Source organism: Notothenia rossii (genome assembly GCF_949606895.1).
Source record: "Notothenia rossii genome assembly, chromosome: 1".
NCBI lineage: Eukaryota > Metazoa > Chordata > Actinopteri > Perciformes > Nototheniidae > Notothenia > Notothenia rossii.
Genome location: NC_136912.1, coordinates 13,151,838 through 13,174,057, shown reverse-complemented (window position 1 = coordinate 13,174,057; position 22,220 = coordinate 13,151,838). Strand labels below are relative to the sequence as shown.

Here is a 22,220-nt window from a genome sequence, read left to right as displayed (position 1 = left end):
TGGCAGCATGTGTTATGAAGCTTTGGGTTCAAAGTCCTCTGTTTCTGTCTTGTTGATATTCAGTGTAATGCCAAAACATGAAGAGATGTGCAGACTTATTATTAGATTATTTTAAATGTCAAATGAGTCTGTTGCCATACGTTTCTGTTTATAGCTAAATAAGACAGTTTTGGGGGGAAATGGAGCAGTGGATTATTTGTTTTCAGTGATGCTGGGTTAGGTTTACTTAATGAGGAAAAACATGTTTAATGCTTGAGTCAAATGTCTTAGCCACAAAGTGTTCAACTACTTATAGGTAAAGCAACTCAGAGATACCAAATAATACGTAGGAATGCATCCTTCCATACCATTTACATTATTCCAAAGTCCAAATGCAAAGGAAACAAATGCTAAACTAAATGAGTCTGTATACGTATATCTTTTGAGCTGTAGGTTTCCACGACACATTTGGAGAAAAAAACCGTGTTGTCTCACTTCAAGTGCTCGTCCTCCCACTGCGCTGTCAGTCCACATGCTGTTACAAAAAAAGCAAAGCATCACTTCAGGCTGCAGCGCATATCACTGATACACTTTCAACCTGCCCACATTGGTTTTCAAATATGGTGGGAGGTAGAAAAGAAATCTAATTACTGACCAGCTGCACGCAAATGGGGATTTTACAGTAACCTTATTATTGCCCTGCATGTAAATGTGTTCTCTGACTTCCTGCCTTAACCTGATTTATCCCACTCTCCTGATGTCTTGTGTGCATATAAACGTATTAAGTATCTTACGCATGTCAATGAAAAATCACTTGCATCAGGTGAGAGAAGCTTTTGTTATGCATGTAGCTGTGTTGTCATATCATCAGTGATGTTAGGCATTGTGTTTGTGTTACTCTAGGTAGTGGTTTCATGTGTGAATCCTTATATTCTGTTTTTATTTCTTTGCACATATCTGGTGCTAATTGAGTGGTACAAAACGGTGCAATTGTGCACGAGGGAAGCTGTGTGAAAGCCCACAGATGGAGGAGAGATGCTCACACTACCACACAGCCTGTCATGCTGTAACCATGCTAATGTGGCAGAGCAGAAGCAGCGAGAGCTAATTCTCTTCTGGTCTGATACTCTTTGAATTGCAGACCCATGTTTTCAACTGTGATCCGCATCTTGCTTCCTGTCACCTGGGGAATTCTATTTCTGTGCAAATTATTATAACTTATTGTCAAATATTCTGATGTGAATGCATTTTGTCTTGCACGCCCCAGGAGTAAACAGTTGTTGAACTATTTTTTGTAATCTTTTTTTAGATATTTTCTTGCTCTACTCATTTTGGGCTCTTTTATAGTTGAATGTTTTCAAAGAAATATATTGAACTTTATTTGTGATGCACTGAACAAAGTGACCTTCACAAAATACAAACATATAACAGAAAAAGATACCCTACAAAATATAGTTGCAATCAATAAAACAATAGTAAGAGCAAAATATATATTGTGCGACACAAATGTTACAATTTAGGCAGTTCATTTTATATATTATTGTTTGTCTTCCTTTTGTTCACTATGCATCTTCTCTTCGCAGTCCTCTATGATAATGTCTTCCTTATGTGATTTTTTTATACACTTGATTTCCTTTATGTGATATATTACATTCAGAGATATTCTTACGATTGTATTATCCTTTTGTTTCAATGATCTATCCGTGTTATCAAGTGCTGTTTTCAAAGGGTTTTGATATTTAAATTGAGCAGACACTGCAACCTCCTGTCTTTTTGCAAGTACATCTTAAAGAGCAGACTATGCAGTATCTTTAAGTATTCAAAAAGTATTTTAATGCACACCAATTTGTATAGGGTTCTCTACTCTGTTTTGACCTCTTAGCTCTAAGTTACCTGTTGTTTTCTCATGAATGTTAAAAGGCGGTCCTGCTCCATGGCTGTTAACCCGTTTTGTAAACAGGTCTCACTTGCCTCGGTCTTCAGCATGTGTAACTTACCCAGTTGTCAACACACTCGCGCTGGGCGGGCCTGGCCTCGCTGTAACCTAAGCTGTCGGTCCTTCTGTTCCCCGCAGGGTAACTTGACCCAAGATTGCTTTGTCATGTGCAGGAGAGAGAGGTCCCCCCCCCCCCCACGCACCCTCCGTCTTTGTCCCACCAGCACAACACAGACACTTGAGTGTTGTTTTACAGTTAAACTTGGTATTTAAGTGCCTCAAAGGATGCAGGTTTAATAGGTGTAAGGCTCATGTGTACTATGTGGGTGTGTTTGTGATTATATAATGCAGTGCTCTGGAACTACAGTGTGTGAAACATGTGTTGCACGTGTGTGTGTGTGTGTGCGATATGTCAGTGGAGGATGTTTTCGTTGGGTGTTTTTGTCCATGTGATTCCTGTATGTCCTGCAGTTTGCAATGCAGGGCCTTTTCGTTCTTCTTGTTTTCTTCATCCTGTTTGTGGAGAGAAAGGTCTGATGCTCATCATGCTGTCTCAGTGAGGGGCTTGGCCAGCTAACAAAGGACACCCTGTGGATGGAAAAACAGCCAAGGGATGAAAAAAAAATCCCACACCCACAGCATTGTTAATACGGCCAAAATTGTACCCCAAAAAAACAACACCAAAGCTTAGTTTGCATTCCTCACACTCTGCTGGTATGCTTCCTGATCCGTCTGATCTCAGTGGTGCTTGTTGTTGCACTGAACATTTCAAACTCGCATTTTAAACAGCACTGGGAACGTTTCTGGCATTCAATTCATCGTTCCATCTAATTTTCTTTCTAGTAATAAACTATTTGGTGGGTGGAACGTGTACAAAGTGTCCGTACACCTCCCCCAGGGAATAAATAGATTTTGGATGACTCTTTTATGCTGCAAACATTTTTAGCAGTTGCTTTGACAAGTTTTGCTAGTGCTTATTTTGAGCCCTAAATCAAAACATGCAGCCTAACTGCCATGACTCAGCAACATCAGAGTTCATGACCTTCTTGAGTCTGCATTTAAATGAATGCCTGCTGGAATCTAAATATAACTTCAAACACCCTGAGGTTGTAAACACAATCCAGACACAGAACAGTGTCAGTGTAGGGTCAAAATGCATCTCTTTCAGAATTGTATTCATTTTTGAAAAGTCTGAAGAAGCCTCTCGCTGTCATTGACCTTTATCTTTTAAACAGAAAACATGATATGGCTACTATGCACGATATGTAAACAAGTTATGAAGCTGTAGGGTGAGTTGAAATAGCTCTCTATTTAGAAAAGCAGTGGTGCAAGGGGAAATAAAAAAAATATATATCATTCAATAATATATCACTGAATTGGTGACTCATTCTCTATCCCCTCAATGTGCTTTAGAAAAAAGGACTTCCTTACTAAACTGTCCTCTCTTTATACACAGAGTGAAGTCATACATCTCAGCCTTTTTTTCCCTCTGTCTGCTATGCCTATATTTAAACCACAAAGCACTGCAGACTAATTTTGCTGTCCCTTTTTCTCACAGACAACAAATCCCATTTGAAAGAAAAAATACGTAATGGCCTGTTTCTCTTTAGATTTTGTTGTTCACCCCGATCCGATCAGACTAAGTGGCTTTTGTTCTGGTCATCCCAGACGCATATTTCTGGTTGCGGGCCTCTTCCCCCTGGATTTCTTCAGTGAGGGCAGTGCAGCTGGTGGAGAATACACACAGAGACACATTGGCTCAACTTGAAAAATAAAGCATTTGGCCAGCCAGTGGTCAGTCGGGAATGGATCAGTCATTGTGAGAACACACTTTTAACCTTTGGCTTCATTTCTCTACAGGCATGGAAGAAGCGGTGGTTTGTTCTTCGCAGTGGCCGTCTGACAGGAGATCCAGACGTGTTGGAGTACTACAAGAATGACCACGCTAAGAAGCCCATCCGTGTTATTGATCTCAACTTGTGTGAGCAGGTATGGTTCCTGATCACTGCCGAACTGAAGAGACACTATCCCCATGTTGGCATGGCGCTTGCATTGATATTTGATTTAACCAGCCCTTCCCCATAAAACAAATACATGTGTAACATAAAAAAATCACAGCTTGTGATGATATTTCTTTTTAACCTTAACTTTGATTATATATGTAAGTTCAATATTTTCATCAATCGAAAAAAAGCAGAAGGTGTTAATCAATATGGTTGTAAGTTACTAATAATACTTAAAGTTAGATTGCTCTAAAGCCCTTGGCTATGTCTTTTAAATTGTTGTTTATGTCTTTGCTAACACTCCAGCATGCAAACATTTTCAGATAGCAAATTCATCGAGTAAATTCGAATCACGATTAGGGGGAGGTCAACGTATTATTTGTTAATATGTAGTCATCTGTGTTTTGTTGCTTCAGGTGGACGCTGGGCTGACGTTCAACAAGAAGGACTTGGAGCACAGCTTCATATTCGACATCAAGACCATCGACCGTGTCTTCTACCTGGTGGCTGACACTGAAGAAGAGATGAATAAGTGGGTTCGCTGCATCTGCGACATCTGTGGCTTCAACCCCACTGATGAAGGTAAGGGCTGACGTTAGATTAACCAAACATCACTGCTGCCAACCATACATACTGTGTCAACCTGCCAGGTCTCAGATGAGTCCCTAAGGTTTAAAGTTATACCTCACCAGAACAGGTTTCACAGACTGTGAAAGTTTAAAAAAAGCAAATGTTTTTAACCACATACCATGCAGATATCTTTCTCTGAATGTTACATTTCATTATGCATCTAAACAATGTTTCCTTATAGAACAAACCTGAGTGAATGTTGGCAGTAGTATTATAGGTAATCTCTATAAACAGTTGTGACAGTAAAAAAATCCGTAGGCAAAGGGACAAGATGTTGGTGTTGGAAGCAATCTAGTTTTTGTGTGTAGGTGGCGCAGAATTGACAAATCACTTTTGCAGAGGCTTTGGTACAGTTCGTCTGGAGAGCAATAGAGGCGGAACTCATCATTCACGCAAATATTACTTTTTATGAGCCTGAAATCTATCTTGTGTACTGTACCGGCTTTTTGTGAAAGAATTTGCTCATAAATGTCGTCTATCAACTCCAAATATATTCACATGCCTGAAGTTGTTATACGAGGCATCACTCTGTGATTGCATTACTTATAGCACTATAGCTAGATGTGAATAAGCATTGTCATTTTGTGGATGATTTATGTTTGGTCAAATGATAAAATACCAGCAATGTCAGCAGTTCTCAACCACAACAGACTTAAGCTTTTGTTTGGAATTCTTAAACCCCGAGACCAGGATTAGCTGAAAAGAGTCCAAAGAAGCTTATAAAAGTTAACAGCATTTAATTAAACGAAATAATGCGATGATATACAAATGAAAATATGCGAGTGGTGTGGCTCCCCTCCTCAGATCAGCTGCTACCCGTTCGCGTGGGGTCAGCCGGGGTGAAAGAGATCGATTTTTGGCTTGCTTCCCCTGTTATCATCTGTGGTCTTCTCCTATTGGCCGGTCTCGACGGGGGGCGGGTCCAAAGCACATCCTGTTGTTTTTCTGGTGTTATTTTACAATATTCTAATGTCTGTCGTTATTTAAACATTCCCTAATAACAGTATCGCAGCGTCAATACGTGAGGGTTAAAGACAGTGTGTTTAGTGTACAACACCACATGTCATTTCACCTTCAATTCACGGTTTCAAAACGTAGTATCAGCCACATGCTAATGCTAACCTTGAAGCTATATCCCGTATATTGCCATTTATTGGTCTCTCTTTCTGAAGAAGTTATGCGAACCAGCTGAATGTGCCAGAAGGCCTCTCTCTATTCAGCACAGCTCTTCACCGAGGTCTAATGATCCATGTGTTGATCCATGTGTTGAGTTAAGTCTCACGTTACCCTTGTCCCAATACTGTATAATCAAAGCATTGTGTGGCCGTCAGTCTCACTTCTTTTGTTCTTTCGCTATTATATCGTTCCCATTCTGTCTCGTTTGCATACTGTTGTTTCCCAATTGCACTTATATATCCCCCCCCTTATCAACTAAGTGTGTGCGTATTTGAGTCTGATGAGATCAAATTTACTGACATGCTACATCACCAAGAGAGAAGAATGTATGTTTCAAACCTGGCGTCTGAGTCACAGCTGCTTCAAGGTTGTCTTCTCCACATTGTTGTGCCTCCAACTCTGTTACATAGCAAGTGTTGCCGGACAAGCCTGATAACAACATTCATGGCACCTCTTCAACACAATTATTGGAACGGGCTGTTAAAACGCTGATGTGCAAACAAAAACATTTATTCCCTTCAAGGAGAAACTTCTAAAGGCAAATATCCTTGCAGATATTGCGTTTCACGCAATTCTTATTACAAAAGAATGTCCTTGGCTCGCCGTTCTGCGCTCGCTGCACTCCTCTACATGTGAGACTCCAACTCCCAGTCCTCTGATGTGTGTGTGGCCACGCTAGAGTGTTTAATGGATGGCCAGATATTAGAGGAGGGAACATTAGGAGGGCCAGGGGTGGAAGGCTCTGAGAGATGGTGTAGGAGGTATAGAGAAGTATGAGCAGAGGGGAATTTCCCTTTTCCTGCATGAATCAGCACTCACAGCTTCAACAAACAAATGTGAAAAGGGGAAGGAGATAGCAGAAGAGGAGAGCGAGGGGAAATGATGCAGTGTTAAGAGAGAGAGCTTATAAAAGAAGGGAAAAAAGGAGACCTTGTGTAAGAGAAAACCACGTCAGTTAGAGAGTGGGAGCAGATGTAGAAAGATGTGGTATGAATACAGATATATTTAACAAACAATCAGCACAAGCAGAAGGGTTTGCAGAGGACGCTGATATGTGTGTGACAAAGCGGAGACCTTGAGGACATTCTGTCTGAGATTCTGGGATTCTGAAGGCAAACACCATATTCACACTGTTAACGAACAAATGAAGCTTTTAAGTCAGGGGTGTCGAACTCAATTTCATCTCGGGCCACATTAGCATCATGGTTGCAGTCAAAGGGCCAGTTTTATATACATACAAAAAATACATATAAAGTGGACCTATCATGCTATATTTGAAACATATGTTGTAGTGCCATACCTATATAAAACATGTCTGTGAAGTTTTTTTTTCAAAATACCAAACAGATCATGCATCTTAGCCATGCCTCATTTCACTCTATTTGCTCTTTTCCAGCCCTGTTTTTGCAAGGGCTGATTCTGCTTTTGTGGCCGACTACAGCGCCACCTACAAGCCTGGCATATGTACTACAGCGTCTCCAGCGCTTTCGAGCGGTCTCTCATTCCCCTGATAGGTGGAGAGTTGCCCATATAGGCGGAGCACCCCTTTTCTGACATCAGAAAAATTCAAATAATAATCAGCTCCGTTGCAGCCCCGTTTTTAGAGATTTGGGTATAGAGGAAAAGAGAGAAGGTTGTGTTTTCTGACACTTGGTGAGTTCCCTGACACACCGGGGACACATATTCATGTATAAAAGACGTACAAATGTGCATTTTGCATGATAGGTCCCCTTTAATATAAAATAATGTATTATATTACATTATTGCCGTCTGCATTGGATTAGTATCGGAGATGGTAATAACTTCATAAGTCTCTTCAGTGAGAATGTTACAAAATGATTTAAAAAGAAAAGCCAAATTCTGGAAAAGAAGTCAAAATCAAAAAAAAAAAGTGACATTATGAAAAAAGAAAAGTAACATTTTGAAGAAAAAAAGTCTAATTCTGAGAAAAAAAGTCAAATTTGAGATGCATTATGGGACATGTAGTTTATGGGCAACGTGCTTAATCGGCATGTAACCTTATAATAAACATATTATATTCTTTGCAAGCTCTTGTGGAGCCACATAAAATGAGGTCACGGGCCGGATTTGGCCCCCGGGCCTTGAGTTTGACACCCCTGTTTTAAGTAAAGTAGGTTGGAAACACTAAGTCATGATGGTGTTCTTCGTGTACATTCACAGTAATGACTCAAGTGTGCTTCAACTTGACATTGGCTGTCGGTGCCAGTGTTATTTAGGGCATCTTGTCCCACACTGATCACACTTGTATCATGTCCTTCCCCTCCAGCTGGACTGTGTACTGTATTTGAACACGTTTTGATTTCCCTCAGGAAAGTGAGGTTATAGATTATTGTGGTTTCTTAGCACTTGTTGTTTAAGCTGCAAGGAAACAGCTTTGATTTGGAATTAAACTATTCTAAAGTGATACCTGAGACATGTCCTCAAGTTGTTGTTGGATCAGAGAGAATTTACACACAAACATTCGGATATTAAAGAGATATAAAGTTGATGTGGTGTCAGTCTGGGGACTATAGGCTATTACATTGGAATTGGGTTGCTAGGAAACAGCTTGGGTGCAAGACAAGTTTACTCAGCCAAAGTTGACGTTAGCAAACAGCTTACTGTTTACTTTCTGCCTTATATCATCAGTCACCAACATCACCTGCACCGTCTCAATGGGCTTTAGAGTGAGAGCAGGGCCCGACCTACTGAGATGAGGGGGTTCAGTCGGAGCCATAGGTGATTCATTTTGTACTCATGCATTGAATAGAATATGAAATACCCATAAAACATCACATCGCCATGGGTCGTTATTTTGATAATGATACGAAAGGGGTAATTTAAGGGAAAACATTTTGGGAACCACTGCAATAGGTAAACAAAATTCGATGATTGAAATCTAACATCACGTGTATAATAAGATCCACACAATTGTAGTAAATACAGTAAAAGGGGTCAAAAAATAAATAGGCCAAAGAAGTAAACTGGATTTAATGAGTCCACCTGAAGTGAGTAAAGGGACTGATGAATGCTTCAACATCATGTTGATGTTGGACCTATGTCTGGCTGAATATCATTTTTAAATTGTTGACATTCCCTCCCCTGATTAATATCCGCAAAGCCACTGAACAATAAGCCAGAGCAGTCAATCACTGATATCTGCTGAGTCCAGTCTGACAGATCTTGATGGCATCTAATCTTTTTGTCATCAATGTTGTCGCTTGATGACAATCAAAACTATCTATAATTCATTCATCATATGGCATTTGTTGTGAAACAGTTCATCTAAAAAGTGTATTAATATGTGATCATCCTCTATAGTTCTCTATTAAAACAACCTTGTATTGTAAGGTTTGGTATACTGAAGGTCTGAGAATAGACTCTTAAGAGGAATTAACCCGGCCGTCTCCTCTCTCCTGCAGAGGCAGCAAAAGCTGCTCACCAGTCAGCCATCGGAGGCCTGGTGGTGGACACCCCCCCACACCCAGCTCTGGGTCACATCCTCGGCCCAGCAGCAATGCTGACCAGTGTACCCCCCCCATACCAGCCAGTCAGCGTGCGACACCTTGACTCTCAGTCCAGCTCAGAGGAGCCCCAGGACTACCTGTGGCTGGTCAACTGTGAGAGCAAGAAGCCTGACCCCAACAGGTGAGCTTCTGTCAACGTCTGCTTATTATATGTATGAGTCTCTGTATTCACCTTTCTAGAGTGCTCTTCTAAGACATAAGCTTCCCTCTGTATTTTTTCCAACCCATTTATTCTTTCTGTACTGCCACTCTGGTCCCCCTCTCTCTGTGTGGTGTGTAGCTCAGTGCAGCTCCACCCTCCATTGGAGGGAGACCCGGAGTATTTGCTCCTGGAGAATTGTGAGAGCAAGACTCTTCCCTCCCAGGCTAGACTGTGAGTGCCCAGCCCTCCAACTGGAACTGCCTGCTTGTTTGGAGTGCTACATGCACGTGTATTACAAAAAAAACGAGATCAACAAGCACTTCATTCACTAAAATGAAGAATTACATGGCTTCTGAAGAAGACGATTATTGCTTGTTTTGAAGCGTTTGAATGTGTTGCAACTAGCCCATCTTCAGAAAACCTTACCTAACACTGCAATGATGTTATCATTGCCTGCATGTTTTGCATTTACCCAACATCTACAGACACCTTCACATGACCCAAGTAAGAGATGCTAAAATGTTATGCTGGACAATAAGAAGAAAAATGAAATATCAAAATATCTCTATATATATATATCTCTTATTGGGTAAAGTCCTCTAAATACATCCGATAATACGATATCCAAGACAATATCCAGTCTCATATAACATCATTAATATATTATTACTATATATATTTCCAAGGCCTACTTGTATGTCTAGAAGTGCCTCAGATTAGTTATAAGTGCAAAATGTCAAACTGAATGTCACTAACCATGTTTTGCAGACAGTGCTCTGAAGGCTAACCATGACTCAGTGAATTTCTTGTCTCTCCTAAATCAGCTGTTAATATTCAATCCTCCTCGTATGTGTATTTTCTTCCTAGAGCCCATGCTGAGTGTTCCAAGTCTACCTCGTCAGAGACAGACCTGAACGACAACCTCCCCTCTCACCGCACGCCCACCTCCTCCACCTCCTCATCGAAACACACCTCGCACAACGGCTTCTTCCCGCAGCACCCGGCCCCCGCCTCCGCCTCTTCTATCTACGACTCGCCTCCATCACGCGGTGCCTCGCTCTCCACCGACGGCGGCTTTTACCACCTCCCTCGCAGCTATTCCCAGGACACTGTGCTGCTCCCCAAGTCGGCCTCCTCCCCTCCGGCCCACCCAGACAGCATTGATGGCTCGGAGCTGTACGTCTTTAACACACCGACGCGGAAACCCTCCATGGAGTCACATCTGCGTAACCTTTCCATCAGTTACGATATCCCGCCTACACCGGGCTCAAACTCTACCTACCAGGTGCCCCGCACTTTGTCAATGTCGACGGGGGTAGGAGGCTCAGAGGGTGGGGGAGATGTAGTTCCCCCTCCCAGACCACCAAAGCCTTCGCTCAGTTCCACCTCAGGACCCCCACCCCCCCCTGCTGAGCGCTCACCTACGGACACCTATTGTGTGCCTCGCTCAGCGTCAGAGACGGACGGAAACTACTGTGTGCCTACTAGTGCTGGGAATAAGCCTTTACGCAGCAACACTATTGGCACTGTGGACAGTTCACGCCTCCGCAAAGGTTTGTGTCGGGGACACTTTGTTTTCTAGTTGGGAGTAGAGATTTCCCGTGCTTTGGAAATCTGCTATGACATTAAAAAGTATGATTTATGGTCTTAAGAATATTTAAATCATAATACAACTTTGTATTTAAAAGGAAGGGTTAGGGTTACATAAAGCCTATTTATTCTATAAATCTTTAACCTTAAGTGCGCTGATACTTTTCATGAACTTTATTCAGATTTTCACTGCTTTTTATGTGAGTATTTTTTACTGTGTTCTCCGTAGGAGCTCTTGGCATGTTTATTTTAGCTGCAATTTCACACTCAATCTTCTGTTCAGTTCACAGTCTATTCAAACTGATCAGAATGAGACCCGAAATAAGAGCCCTTGGTTTCCTGCAGATGTCATCATCGCAGGTCTTGACTCACAAGGCATTTGATTATTTAGGAATTTGGTTGGCAAACCAGAGATGAGAGATACCTTTGAAAACATTTGAAATGTTACATTTCTAGCTCCAACCTTAATTCAATGCACAACTTCTTTTGTAGAATGGCTTTAATTAGATTACCTTAGCTTTCAGGAAAAAGAAAGAAACTAATGGAGTAATTAAAGACACTAAATAATCATCTTCCTCATACTTCTCCCTCTTGTGGTGACTAATGTCATTACGGGTGTATTAGTGACAAGATAATTGTTTACAAAACCCAACAGAAGCCAGGCGTGTCTGTGCTAAACTTTTAAACAGCTTTCAAACTGTCATTGCAGAAATGGAGAATATCCCAGGCTCATCAGATGATGTGTTTTGTGAGTTCACACTAAATGACGATAAAGCTCTTGAGGATTTCCCTCCCATACTTAAGTCTAGATTGAAGGCTTAATTTATTCTCTCTTACTGACAAATAAGCAGACCAGGGTTAGGGGAACCAAAATAGAAATACACTGTAAAGAATCATGACATTGGTGGATAATGTGCCCCATTTGGACAACACAAACTCTGGCTATCATCTGACCCGTTTGTAACTGTAATTTTGCTTCTTTGGAAGCAGTTAGTTCCCTGTCTGGTTCTCCCCCCACTTAGTCTCCTTCAGCTGACACTCTCATTTGCTGTACAAGCGTTTCCTAGCACTGCTGTTGTTCTTGTGGTCGTAAGAGAAATGCATTAGCGACTGTATCAGCAGTGCTTAATGAGAATACAAAAACAATAACAATGTGCTACACAGCAGAGCCATTACGTACTGTATAGCTGCTGAGCTCTATCCCACTGAATAAGCAATGTTTGTAGCTCCATGAAAACACACACGGTGTTTTAAATATGCCTGTGTTGTGTGTATTGTTGGCATTATAGCATAAAGGGGCTCGAAGTTCAACAGAAAGCTTTGATATAAAAACAAATAGTTTGCATTACCTTACATTTACTGATAACACTCTTAATGTAACGTATGCAGCTGGATAAAGCTAGAGTATGTTGAATGTATTAGAACATATTTGGTAAATGTATTTGTTTTTTGCAGACTTTGGTTCCCAGGATTGCTATGACATTCCTCGATCATTCCCCACCGAGAAAAGCTGCTCATTTGACTTCAACGAAAGCTTCAACAGCTACTTTGTAAGTGTTGTTTCAAGGTTCACGGCTTTATACAGTAAACTCAAATGATGTAGAACACTGGTGTGCTTCGAGTAGTTGCTGCCTGCTGAAGAAACCCTGGTTGTAATGGCTATGGATGTTTTGATCGTAGTTGTTAGTAGAGACATAACATTTTTTTTTTAAAATGCAGATGACTTGCCAACAATAAAGCTCAGATCTTCTTAGCTGTTTTTATAATACCTAATATATGCATTGTAATCTCTGGCCCAGTATGCAGACTAGTGTAATGTAATGGAGATGAAAAGAATCCTAGTGTGGCAGTTAATGCTAAGCACTTACGATATTCGTTTTTTTGTATTATTGCTACTCATTAGCATAATGCATTGCTGCATAAGCAAGCCTTACAAAAATGCAGTGTTTCTGGGTAATTTCTTACTACTATTATAATGCATGAAAAGGGCCTGCTAAAAACAAGTGGTCTATGTCCCTCGCTAAACGATAACATGCACTCGGACACTATTTTTAGCATTTCTGCCCGTGCACAAAATCGTTTGTATTTGAAATATAAATAAGAGAGTTTAGAGGCAGCCTCATACTAGCTATATCTGTCCTCTTCTTGTGAACACATGTATGACTTGTCCCCCTCAGAAAAACAAAGGGATGATGCCAGTGGGCAGCCAGTCCACAGAGGAGGTGGACCAGAACTATGTCCCCATGAGCGCCAACTCCCCGTCACACCATCACTCCGGCAGTTTGTCGGAGCCCATCCACGAAACCAACTATGTGCCCATGACCCCGAGCACCATGGAGTTCTCCTCCCTGGGGAAGCAGGTCCCTCCGCCCGCCCACATGGGCTTCCGCTCCAGTCCAAAGACCCCTCCTCGCAGGCCAATGATCAGTGACTGCCAGCCCCCGCCTGTGGACCGAAATCTCAAACCTGACCGCAAAGGTGAGAGGACAGCGGCTGTGCATGCACCTGTAGCTGTTCCTTGCTGTGGGGTTGATGTGTGCTGAAGTGTATTGTTGCACTAAACTTGTCTCAGTATGTTCAGTGTTCACGACTAATGCACAAACTGACCGTGCTTCCTCTCACACTCGGCTGTTATTCTCACAGTGCTGGCTCATGGTCACAAAGCCATCTGTACAGCATTTCATCATTTCCAACCATTCTCTCTAACTTTTCTTTTGGAACAATCTAATGTTGTCTCCCTTGGTTTGTTTGGTGCAGAGGTAGCGCTATACTTTTTCGCTGCCCGTCATTTTGACGGACAGGATCGTAACATTTCTGTCAAAATCCATTATTACCCGTCGGTCTACTCTGTACACAACTCTGAGGGGGAAAGAGAGAGAGCACGCTCGTGAACTGTCAACGGAGGGACGGGGGTTGACGCGCGCTCGTGAACTGTTAGCGCCGGTGTTATGCCGTGTTATGCATGCCCACTGCACCTCGCGGGAGCGCGCACAGCGTAAAGCAAAAAACTCCCAGACATTTCAATGATTTGTACGGCAAAAGTTAGGTTTGGAAACAATATCATTTCCATTTTGGAGGGCATAAGACCGGAGCCTCGCTGCGGGGAAGCTTTGGCGCTGTTCCGAGTTTGTTCTAATCTGTCAAAAATGACGGACTGCTTTCAAAGTTTTCCGTCATTGTTGTTAAAAAAAACGTCAGACGGAAAATATTCGGTTAACGCGACCTCTGGTTTGGCATATTAAATACCTTTATCTTCTTCTATGCTTGTCCTTTAACATCTTATATCATCTCCTGATAAATTAGTTTTAGAGCCCTGCCTGCTACATCCTCTTACATCCAACACAGTAAGCTCCTTGTCAAAAGCACTTTTGTCCGAGCTCAAGAGGCCTGCAGAGCGTTTTGGAGGGGGCTGGTCCCTGTGCCATGGAGTGACCGAAGCCCGGAGTGGTCACCTCCGTCCCCTTTGTTCCCCTCATCTGAATAGAGCTCTTTGATGAAAGACCTAATAGCAAGGGGAATTACAATCTCGGCAGATTGAAAGGCTGATTAATGGGCAAAGAGACAGAGAGAATTGAAGAATGTCAGGGAGACAGCGAGTCATCACGTAGACAAACTAAAAGGCAGGGCTGTTAATGTCACTGAAGAAAAAAAGGACATGTTATGGAGTTTAACAGCTCCCTGTCGGGCATCCTCCCATGCACCACATGTGGTTGTTTTTCTGTGACCTTTGAGACAGTCATCTCCGAATGTGGCTTGCATCATCTCATCACTGCCATGTCCTTAAGTTATTAAGAGAGTTTTATTACTTGAAATAATCTTACTACCAAACTGCAGGCCAACTAGTTCAAGGACATTATTCTAATATCACAAAAAAGCCATAACTGGAAATAAGGAAATTCAAATGTAAGCCTCTGGCTCTCGATCCATTATTTATAGGAACGTATGACAGCAAAAATGATGATGCCTTTGTACTTGTGGACCTTGTCATTTTCAGTTTTCTTGCCATCTATCACTTCCTCTCACATTCATATTGTCAAGTCACCCTGTTTTTTTATTTCCTCTTTGTTGACATAAAACAAATTCAAACTTCAACTCAAAGTTAGTCATGAGTAGCTTGTACACAAAAAGACACAGTGTATACAACAACATATAAATAAACAAATTCTTGATTTTTACTTTTGATCTTTATTTGCCATGAGCCATGCTATATTCCTCTGTAATCTGGACTAACTCAACCCATCACCAGCTTCATCTTATTTGTGCTTTGTTCTCTTAACCGTACTTTGTCATGCCTTTGACATCTGTGGTCAAGTCCAACAAACGGCTTTTCATGTATTAACACTGTGATTTGTGATTACACTGACATTTAGATATCCTACTTTGAGATTGTGATATATTTAGGTTGCTGTGATTACTGTGTTGATGTAGAAGAGTTATGTGTCTCGTCCATGTGCTCCTCTCAACATGGCGTAATTTCTCCGTGTACTCTCAGTGCTTCTACACAGCTTGTCGTGCATGCACAGCTGTGATGTCAGTCTTTGTGTGGGAAGCCTTGGTGCATGGAGTGAGGTGCATGTTGGGCATTATGGTTCTGCTGTTGTCATGACAATCTTCCTCTTATTAACTGCACAATGAGGTGATTGGTGCACATGAGGGTGTAGTTTTCTTCTGAAAAAAGTATTGTCTGTCGCTTTGCATGGCGGGGCAGTGGTTACTGCAGGGCTAATTTGTTGTGATCACCAAAAATATCATAACAAGCAAAGTCTTTTTTTACCAATCAGGTCAGAGTCCTAAAATAATAAGAGCAAAAGGTGTTGTCTTAGAGCGAACCGACTCTCAAACCGTAGGTGAATTCCCGAGAGGACGACGCAAGGGTAGGTACTCCACACTGAACTGCCATTGTGTACGTGAAAACTTTCCATTCTCTGACCTGTCCAAACTTCATCCTGACTCTTTGCATGCTGTTGGATTCATCTTGTTTTCAGGTCTGTTGGCGCTATAAGAGATAAACTGTGTGCAAGCCAGACTCAATTAAACCCTATCTTTAATACTTGCTGTCTGTGATGAGCACATCCACTCAGAGCTACCCAAATAGCTTTAAGAATATAACATGGGTGTCAGAACTGTTGCATTAATCCAGTCTTATTATTTTAAATCCTAGCAGGAAGGGAATGAGCGTGCACTTCATGCGCGGTGGATTGCATTCTTAGTCACAACATGACTAAACTAAGAATAAAATGTTCAAATTACCTTTTAAATATCCCCTTATTAAGATGTGACTATTTACACACAGTATAGCAAGTTACTAACATTTCTCTTCCCAAACATTTCTTTGTGTTTTTTTTTGTTTTACATGTTGTGCTTTCAAAATATACATTTACATGTAGTCGCAACAAAATAATTATAGTCAGAAAACACTTGCATGGTGAAAGTAGTAGATAGCTCTTCAGAAGGAAATGGAACACTGATACTATCTAATGAAAGAGAGACTCATAGTGACGATCTTTCCGGTGTGTGTACATAAAGTATTGACTGGCAGATGACTACCTGCTTTATTAAAACAATTACAAAATTACGTTGTCACATTTGGCTAAATTATCCCTATGCCCCAAGCAAATGTGAAAACTTTAACTGCAGCTTTAATGTCAATACTCATGCAAAAGTTGTGTTCCTTTTACAAAAGTCTAAACACAGTTTCCAGCAGAAAAGACCCCCTTGTGAAAAGGACATATTTTGATGTAAATTAGACATAAATTGCTGGAAAATGCTTTGGAATTTTAATGTGCAAACAGAATTTTACATTTTGTAGCTTTTTGTCATTGTTCAACACAGATATGTTTTTCAACATAAAAGCTTCCTTACGTTCATTATGCAGTTTTTTGTTTTAGCTTTTGAGCTGCACTTAAACACAATAAATAACGAAAAAACAAAGGGTGGTTTATTTCCCACTATATACGACTTCTATGCGTTTGTCAGCATTGCAGTCATGTAGCATGTGTGCAGTGACTGACTGTGATGTGTACCTTCAGGAAGACCCGCTCCTCTAGAGATCAAACCTCTGCCAGAGTGGGAGGAGCCCTCCACGCCGATCCGCTCGCCTGTCACACGATCCTTTGCTCGGGAGTAAGTATCTCAAATATTCTGCAACATTTTTCATGGTTAAGAATTTTTCTAACAACTAAGGGCGTGTTCACACTACTCTCTTTTCTCATCAGCCAGTTTGTATTCCCTTTTTTAGTTTCACTTGAGTTGGGAAATGTGTTTTTTTTTTCACAAGGTACAATTCAATAAAAAATAAACTCCTGCACCTCATATCCAAGAGACTGGGCAACTGATGTTGTTAAGGAAATGTTGTGCAATATCTGCCATATTACCAATAAGCGTTTTTTTTCTTCTTGTAATTATATTATCTGGTGTGAACATTCCCTTCTGTAGTGAATACAATAACCTAAATGAGTAGGTACTAACACTTCATGCATTACTGTAGTCACCCTGTGACCACCGTAGCACTGCTCATATAAAACCGTTGTGGGATATGTCCCAGAGCTACATTATACTGAATGCACTTCGTTGTCTTATCTGGGATAAGTTCTATTCCTGTTATTCGTCCTGCAGGGACTCTTTTTGCCGCAGTGGTTTACAGCTGTGGCGGTTATGTCTGTAATATATTTGATGTTCAGCAGAGAGTGTATTTTCCTGGAAGTCGGTGTGTAAACATTGTGAATGCTGCTCAGTCTCTCTAGGTTTCCAATGCCAGCAGTGAGACCGCCGTCAGTGCATAGTACGGCCTCCAGCACTGACTCCGAGGAATGTGATGAGACTTATGTAGCCATGGACTCTAATATGTCCACAGATGAACCAGTATGTAACACACAACTATCCTCTGATATAAGAAGCTGCATGATTATTCTTTCTATCCTCAAATTGAAGATAATCAAAGATACAGAAAAGAATTCCAAAATGTGTGATTTGATTTTGATCCTCTTTCTGATGTGTTGAACCTATTTTAAATGATTAATATATTTGACATTTACAAAGACGAAGGTCCAACATTGATAGAGTAGAGATTTAGTAAGAGTCAGACTTTTCATTCGGGGTTAAACACCATGCCTCCCAGAATGTTAAGCTGTTGTGAATTAGAAATCCCATTTGCAGTCCTTACTCCTCGCCTTAAGGCAAACATTATTGAGGACAAATGACTGTTCGCTGCAGACGGACTCCTCGCCACTCAAACTCTTTTCTTTGCAGTTTCCCCTTGTTCTGCTGCTCTGCTTTCTTTATTCCCTATTTTTGTTCTTTCACATTTCCGGTATTATGTTCTTTAAAAAAAATGCCTGTTTTGTTTAATCAGTACCCAAACTGTTATTCAAAAGATCCCCCTTTTTTAATTTGGGCATTGGTTTGAATGGAATCAAAATGAGATGTCTTTCGTCATTGATTAATACCTGCTGAAATAGATATTTGAACACAGATATGAAAACATTTCTGTCATCTGGTGATCTTCTTCTTACAGTTTGGGTATTAGATTATTAGATACTATTTTCTTGCTTTAACAATTTAACTTTTTCCAACCTTTGCTTTGATATTGTCTGCTGACTTCCTGTTCTTTTACCACTCATGTTTTTCTCCCTAGTTCCTCATTCCTTTGACTTCCCCAGGCTCTGGCTCCATCCATTTTCTTTCCCCTGCATTTTATTCTTGACCATCTGCTCTTTCTCTTTTTTCCTTTGTCACTGCTTTTTCTCACTCTGTGTAGAGAGGAGTCCTTCTACTGCACAGTCCCCATCACCCCTGTAAAGAGGGAGGTGGAGGAACTTGACAACATAGAGGAGGTGAGCAGGCTTGCGAGGTTAGACATGCATGGCCTGCCCTGTCAGAACACCAGGGGTTACCGGGTGTTATCATTGGATCAGAAATTCAGAATGTACATAGGGCATACTTTGTTTTGCTTGTATCACTCCCTAACACCAGCTAGAAACTGTGGATTGGACACACACCAGGGAATTTAAATGACCTTCATAACAACTAACATATCTTTGTTTTGTCATCATCCTAATAACTCCACTCACTTGTAGTCAGAAATTAACACTACCTATTGACCCTGTTTGTGCCTTTTAGTATTATCACAATACCAGCCTTTTTACTTTTCTAGTAACACTAAAGCTCTTTATCCTGATCTTAAGATATAAAAAAAAACAGGAAATCGCAAAGGGGTGTGAGTGACCCACTGCTTTATTCAATATAAATATGGACCATACACTAAACAATAATATAACAGTACTATAACCTCAGAATTAAAATTCAAATCTGATCCGCTTTGCTTATCATTGGACGGCTTTAGAGTTTTGGCCCGTTTGATGCCAATTATAATTGCTGTATCAGCATAATGATGCATCCGAGGCTTCAGCTAACACACTTTGACCAGCTACATGAAAATATGTTCATTGATCAAACACATCTATTTTTATAATGCACACTTCATCTAAGTAGCATAATTGCTACTTACTCGCTCCAGTTTTTTGCTGACTAATGTAAACAACCCATCTGTACCCATATTTGCAACTTTGCAATATGTTTTGAATGCAGTTTGGGCTCACAGGACATACTTTGTGAAAGTACCAACTGTTTGTGAAATCAAATCAATCTAATTTGTTACAATATTAGCATCCAAATTATGGTTATTGTGACAATACTAAAAATATGAATGCTCTTACACTTTCACTAGCTCAGTATTTTTCTTCAGTCAATAACATTTTTTCCCTGGCTTATATAGAACATGAAGCTTGTCGCCCCAATGACTGTGGATGGTGGGAGCAGCCCTAAGGTGAAGCCGAAGGGAGACAAACAGGTGGAGTACCTGGATTTGGATCTTGACCCCAGCAAGTCTACCCCACCTAGGAAGGTAGGAGTTTATCAGCCCCCTCATCCTGAGACATATTTTACACAAGTCGGTTTAAATTAGGACCAACCTTCATGTTTTGTCATTCTTCAGATGAAAAGCAATGGAACTGGAATAGTAGTGTCGGATGAGCGTGTTGACTACGTGGTTGTGGACCAGCAACGAACACAAGCCCTTAAGAGCACCCGGGAGGCCTGGAACGATGGCCGCCAATCCACAGAGACAGACACCCTTTCCAAGGGACCCAAGTGACCTTGTTGTCCCCCGAATCACCCTTTGAACCCCAAAACCGTTGAGCCTTTTAAACTAGTGTAGGCTCCAGTTTGTGCTTTGGGATGGTCCAGTTGTCACGTTCCACCTGAGCAAAATCCTTAATGTGGAGGGGCCAGTGGAGCTTCATAGCCACTAAACTGTGTTTAGTTTACACTGCTGTCAGGCCTAGAACAGCACTGTGTGTACAGTTGTAGGAAGTGGTGTGAGCCAGGTATAAGCTGTATGCAGTATGAAAGCAGGTGGAATGACTGGGTTTGACTAAAGCAGACTCACAAACTTTGAACATTCACTGCCTTCTTTATTGGATTCAATTGATTCTGTTGTACACCTTTCAATGGCCGGTGGGATGAACCACAGTTAACATTTCCTTAAAATATAATGCTGTTTGATGTTGTTTTGGAGTGTAAGTGAAATCACTTGATAACATGATCAAAATACTTTATCAATGCAACACTACTTAGCATAGCTGTTAACGGTGTTGATTTTCAGTTTCTCCTGTTTGAGCAGAGTGAAGTTTCTATGGTCACCGGTCTGTTTAAAAAATTCCACCAGAATATGTTTGGACGGCAGAAACTGATCCCAATCTGTGTCTAGGAATACTTCAGGTGATTCCCTAGATAACCCAGTACGACAGAATTTCATATTTGAATTTTTTTCAATGCAAAGGCAGTTGAACTCGATCATTTTACATGTAACCAAGTGCTCAATTTAAGCTTTGAATTCAAGGTTTAATCCACTGAACATGATTTGATGTCCATTTACTTTGTACATGGAGATGCTTCAATCTCTTATAATGGAAGTGCAAAGACTGTACAAAAGTGTTATGTATATAAACATGAAAAGTGTCCTTTTATTTGTATGGAATATCCAGCGTGTTTGACTCGAAGGTATGTGGATTCTGCAGGGTAGAATCCTGTGCCTGTCTTAGGTGGTATCAGGACTTGTGATTAATGAATGAATTACTGTGAGTTTTTAAAAGAACGTGACAGGTTTTCTATAAGTTATGCAAAGGTATCAAACTAAGGCTAGAGAGAGAGAAAATCAGGTACTAATAATACAACTATCCATTTCTAATTTATTTCTCAAGGTATTTCATCAGGTGGATGTCGTGTCCACTTTTAGATCAGTATTCTTGATTCATATAGAGGAACATTAGCTTACGTCTGTTAAAATGCTTAGTTTGACAAGCGCCCAATTAGTTCACAAGTTCATTGAAATTCCTCATTTCTCTCTCTTCTTAGGTTTAATTTATTTAAAATTAAACTGCATACAGTTTTGGGAAATTGACTGCCTCGTGTGGTCAACTTGATACATCTTTTATAGACAGTGAATAAATCGTTATGTCTGCATAAATCTGTGCTTTACTAACCTGTGAACTCTCACTCTGTCCCAAGCATGTGCTACCACAAGATAAAATCATTGCTGTACATATTTTTGCCATCAATTAGATTACATGTATCATTTGAAAAATGTGCCTACTAATTCATCTTCATTCTACTTCACTCTTTCCTTATTGCAGTGTCTTTGTGATACGGACTGCAAAGCTGATGATGCTTTATCTTTTTTAATGAATCTCGACAGAAAATGTAAATTTTAAAAGTGGACTAAATAAAATCCAACCTCTTATTCTTGTGTTGTTTTTCTTCAATATGATTTCCATTATGATTATGGAATCAAAAAGGAAAATATAAGGTGAATAAATAGAATGGGAAGGTAAAAGTAAAGTAAGATTATGTTTCGTGCATAGTGTTCTTTGTTTTCTTTTTTCAATGTTTACGCATCACATTACGATTAAACATTTGATAAAACCATTGTTCTTGCAGGTTGCATGTGTCTTCAATTCATATATCTCTTGTCAATCTCAAAGTTATAATTAACTATTCAAATAGCACGTTTTTCATGTACATTTATCCACATTCTGAGCAATTATAGCCTGCAAGTATGATATGATTATCAGAATATTTAAACAACCATACATCCATGTCTTTAACTTCTTAAACCAAACCAAGATGGCAGCATGGAATTGAGCTCACGATCTTACACATATTACAATATAAAACAAACT

At 40.5% G+C, this 22,220-nt stretch overlaps 1 protein-coding gene across 12 annotated transcripts in view; it reads left to right on the top strand.

Annotated features, from left to right (window-relative positions):
* The window catches only part of gab1 (GRB2-associated binding protein 1), a 47,939-nt gene extending 26,158 nt beyond the window's left edge, over positions 1–21,781 (top strand). For 5 of the 12 annotated variants that reach the window (XM_079665268.1, XM_079665266.1, XM_079665275.1 and 2 more), the window contains 13 exons: positions 3,776–3,904; positions 4,335–4,500; positions 9,147–9,372; positions 9,532–9,624; positions 10,261–10,946; positions 11,693–11,731; positions 12,439–12,533; positions 13,161–13,461; positions 15,765–15,857; positions 17,013–17,106; positions 17,718–17,844; positions 19,757–19,885; positions 19,976–21,781. In XM_079665268.1, coding sequence (XP_079521394.1) covers positions 3,776–3,904; positions 4,335–4,500; positions 9,147–9,372; positions 9,532–9,624; positions 10,261–10,946; positions 11,693–11,731; positions 12,439–12,533; positions 13,161–13,461; positions 15,765–15,857; positions 17,013–17,106; positions 17,718–17,844; positions 19,757–19,885; positions 19,976–20,134 — 2,337 coding nt within the window. In that variant the 3' untranslated portion in view covers positions 20,135–21,781. Of the gene's footprint in view, positions 1–3,775; positions 3,905–4,334; positions 4,501–9,146; positions 9,373–9,531; positions 9,625–10,260; positions 10,947–11,692; positions 11,732–12,438; positions 12,534–13,160; positions 13,462–15,764; positions 15,858–17,012; positions 17,107–17,717; positions 17,845–18,739; positions 18,816–19,756; positions 19,886–19,975 lie in introns of all 12 variants that reach the window. The other 7 variants (XM_079665270.1, XR_013805305.1, XM_079665272.1 and 4 more) reach the window with 7 other exon arrangements.
* The last annotated feature ends 439 nt before the right edge of the window (positions 21,782–22,220 follow it).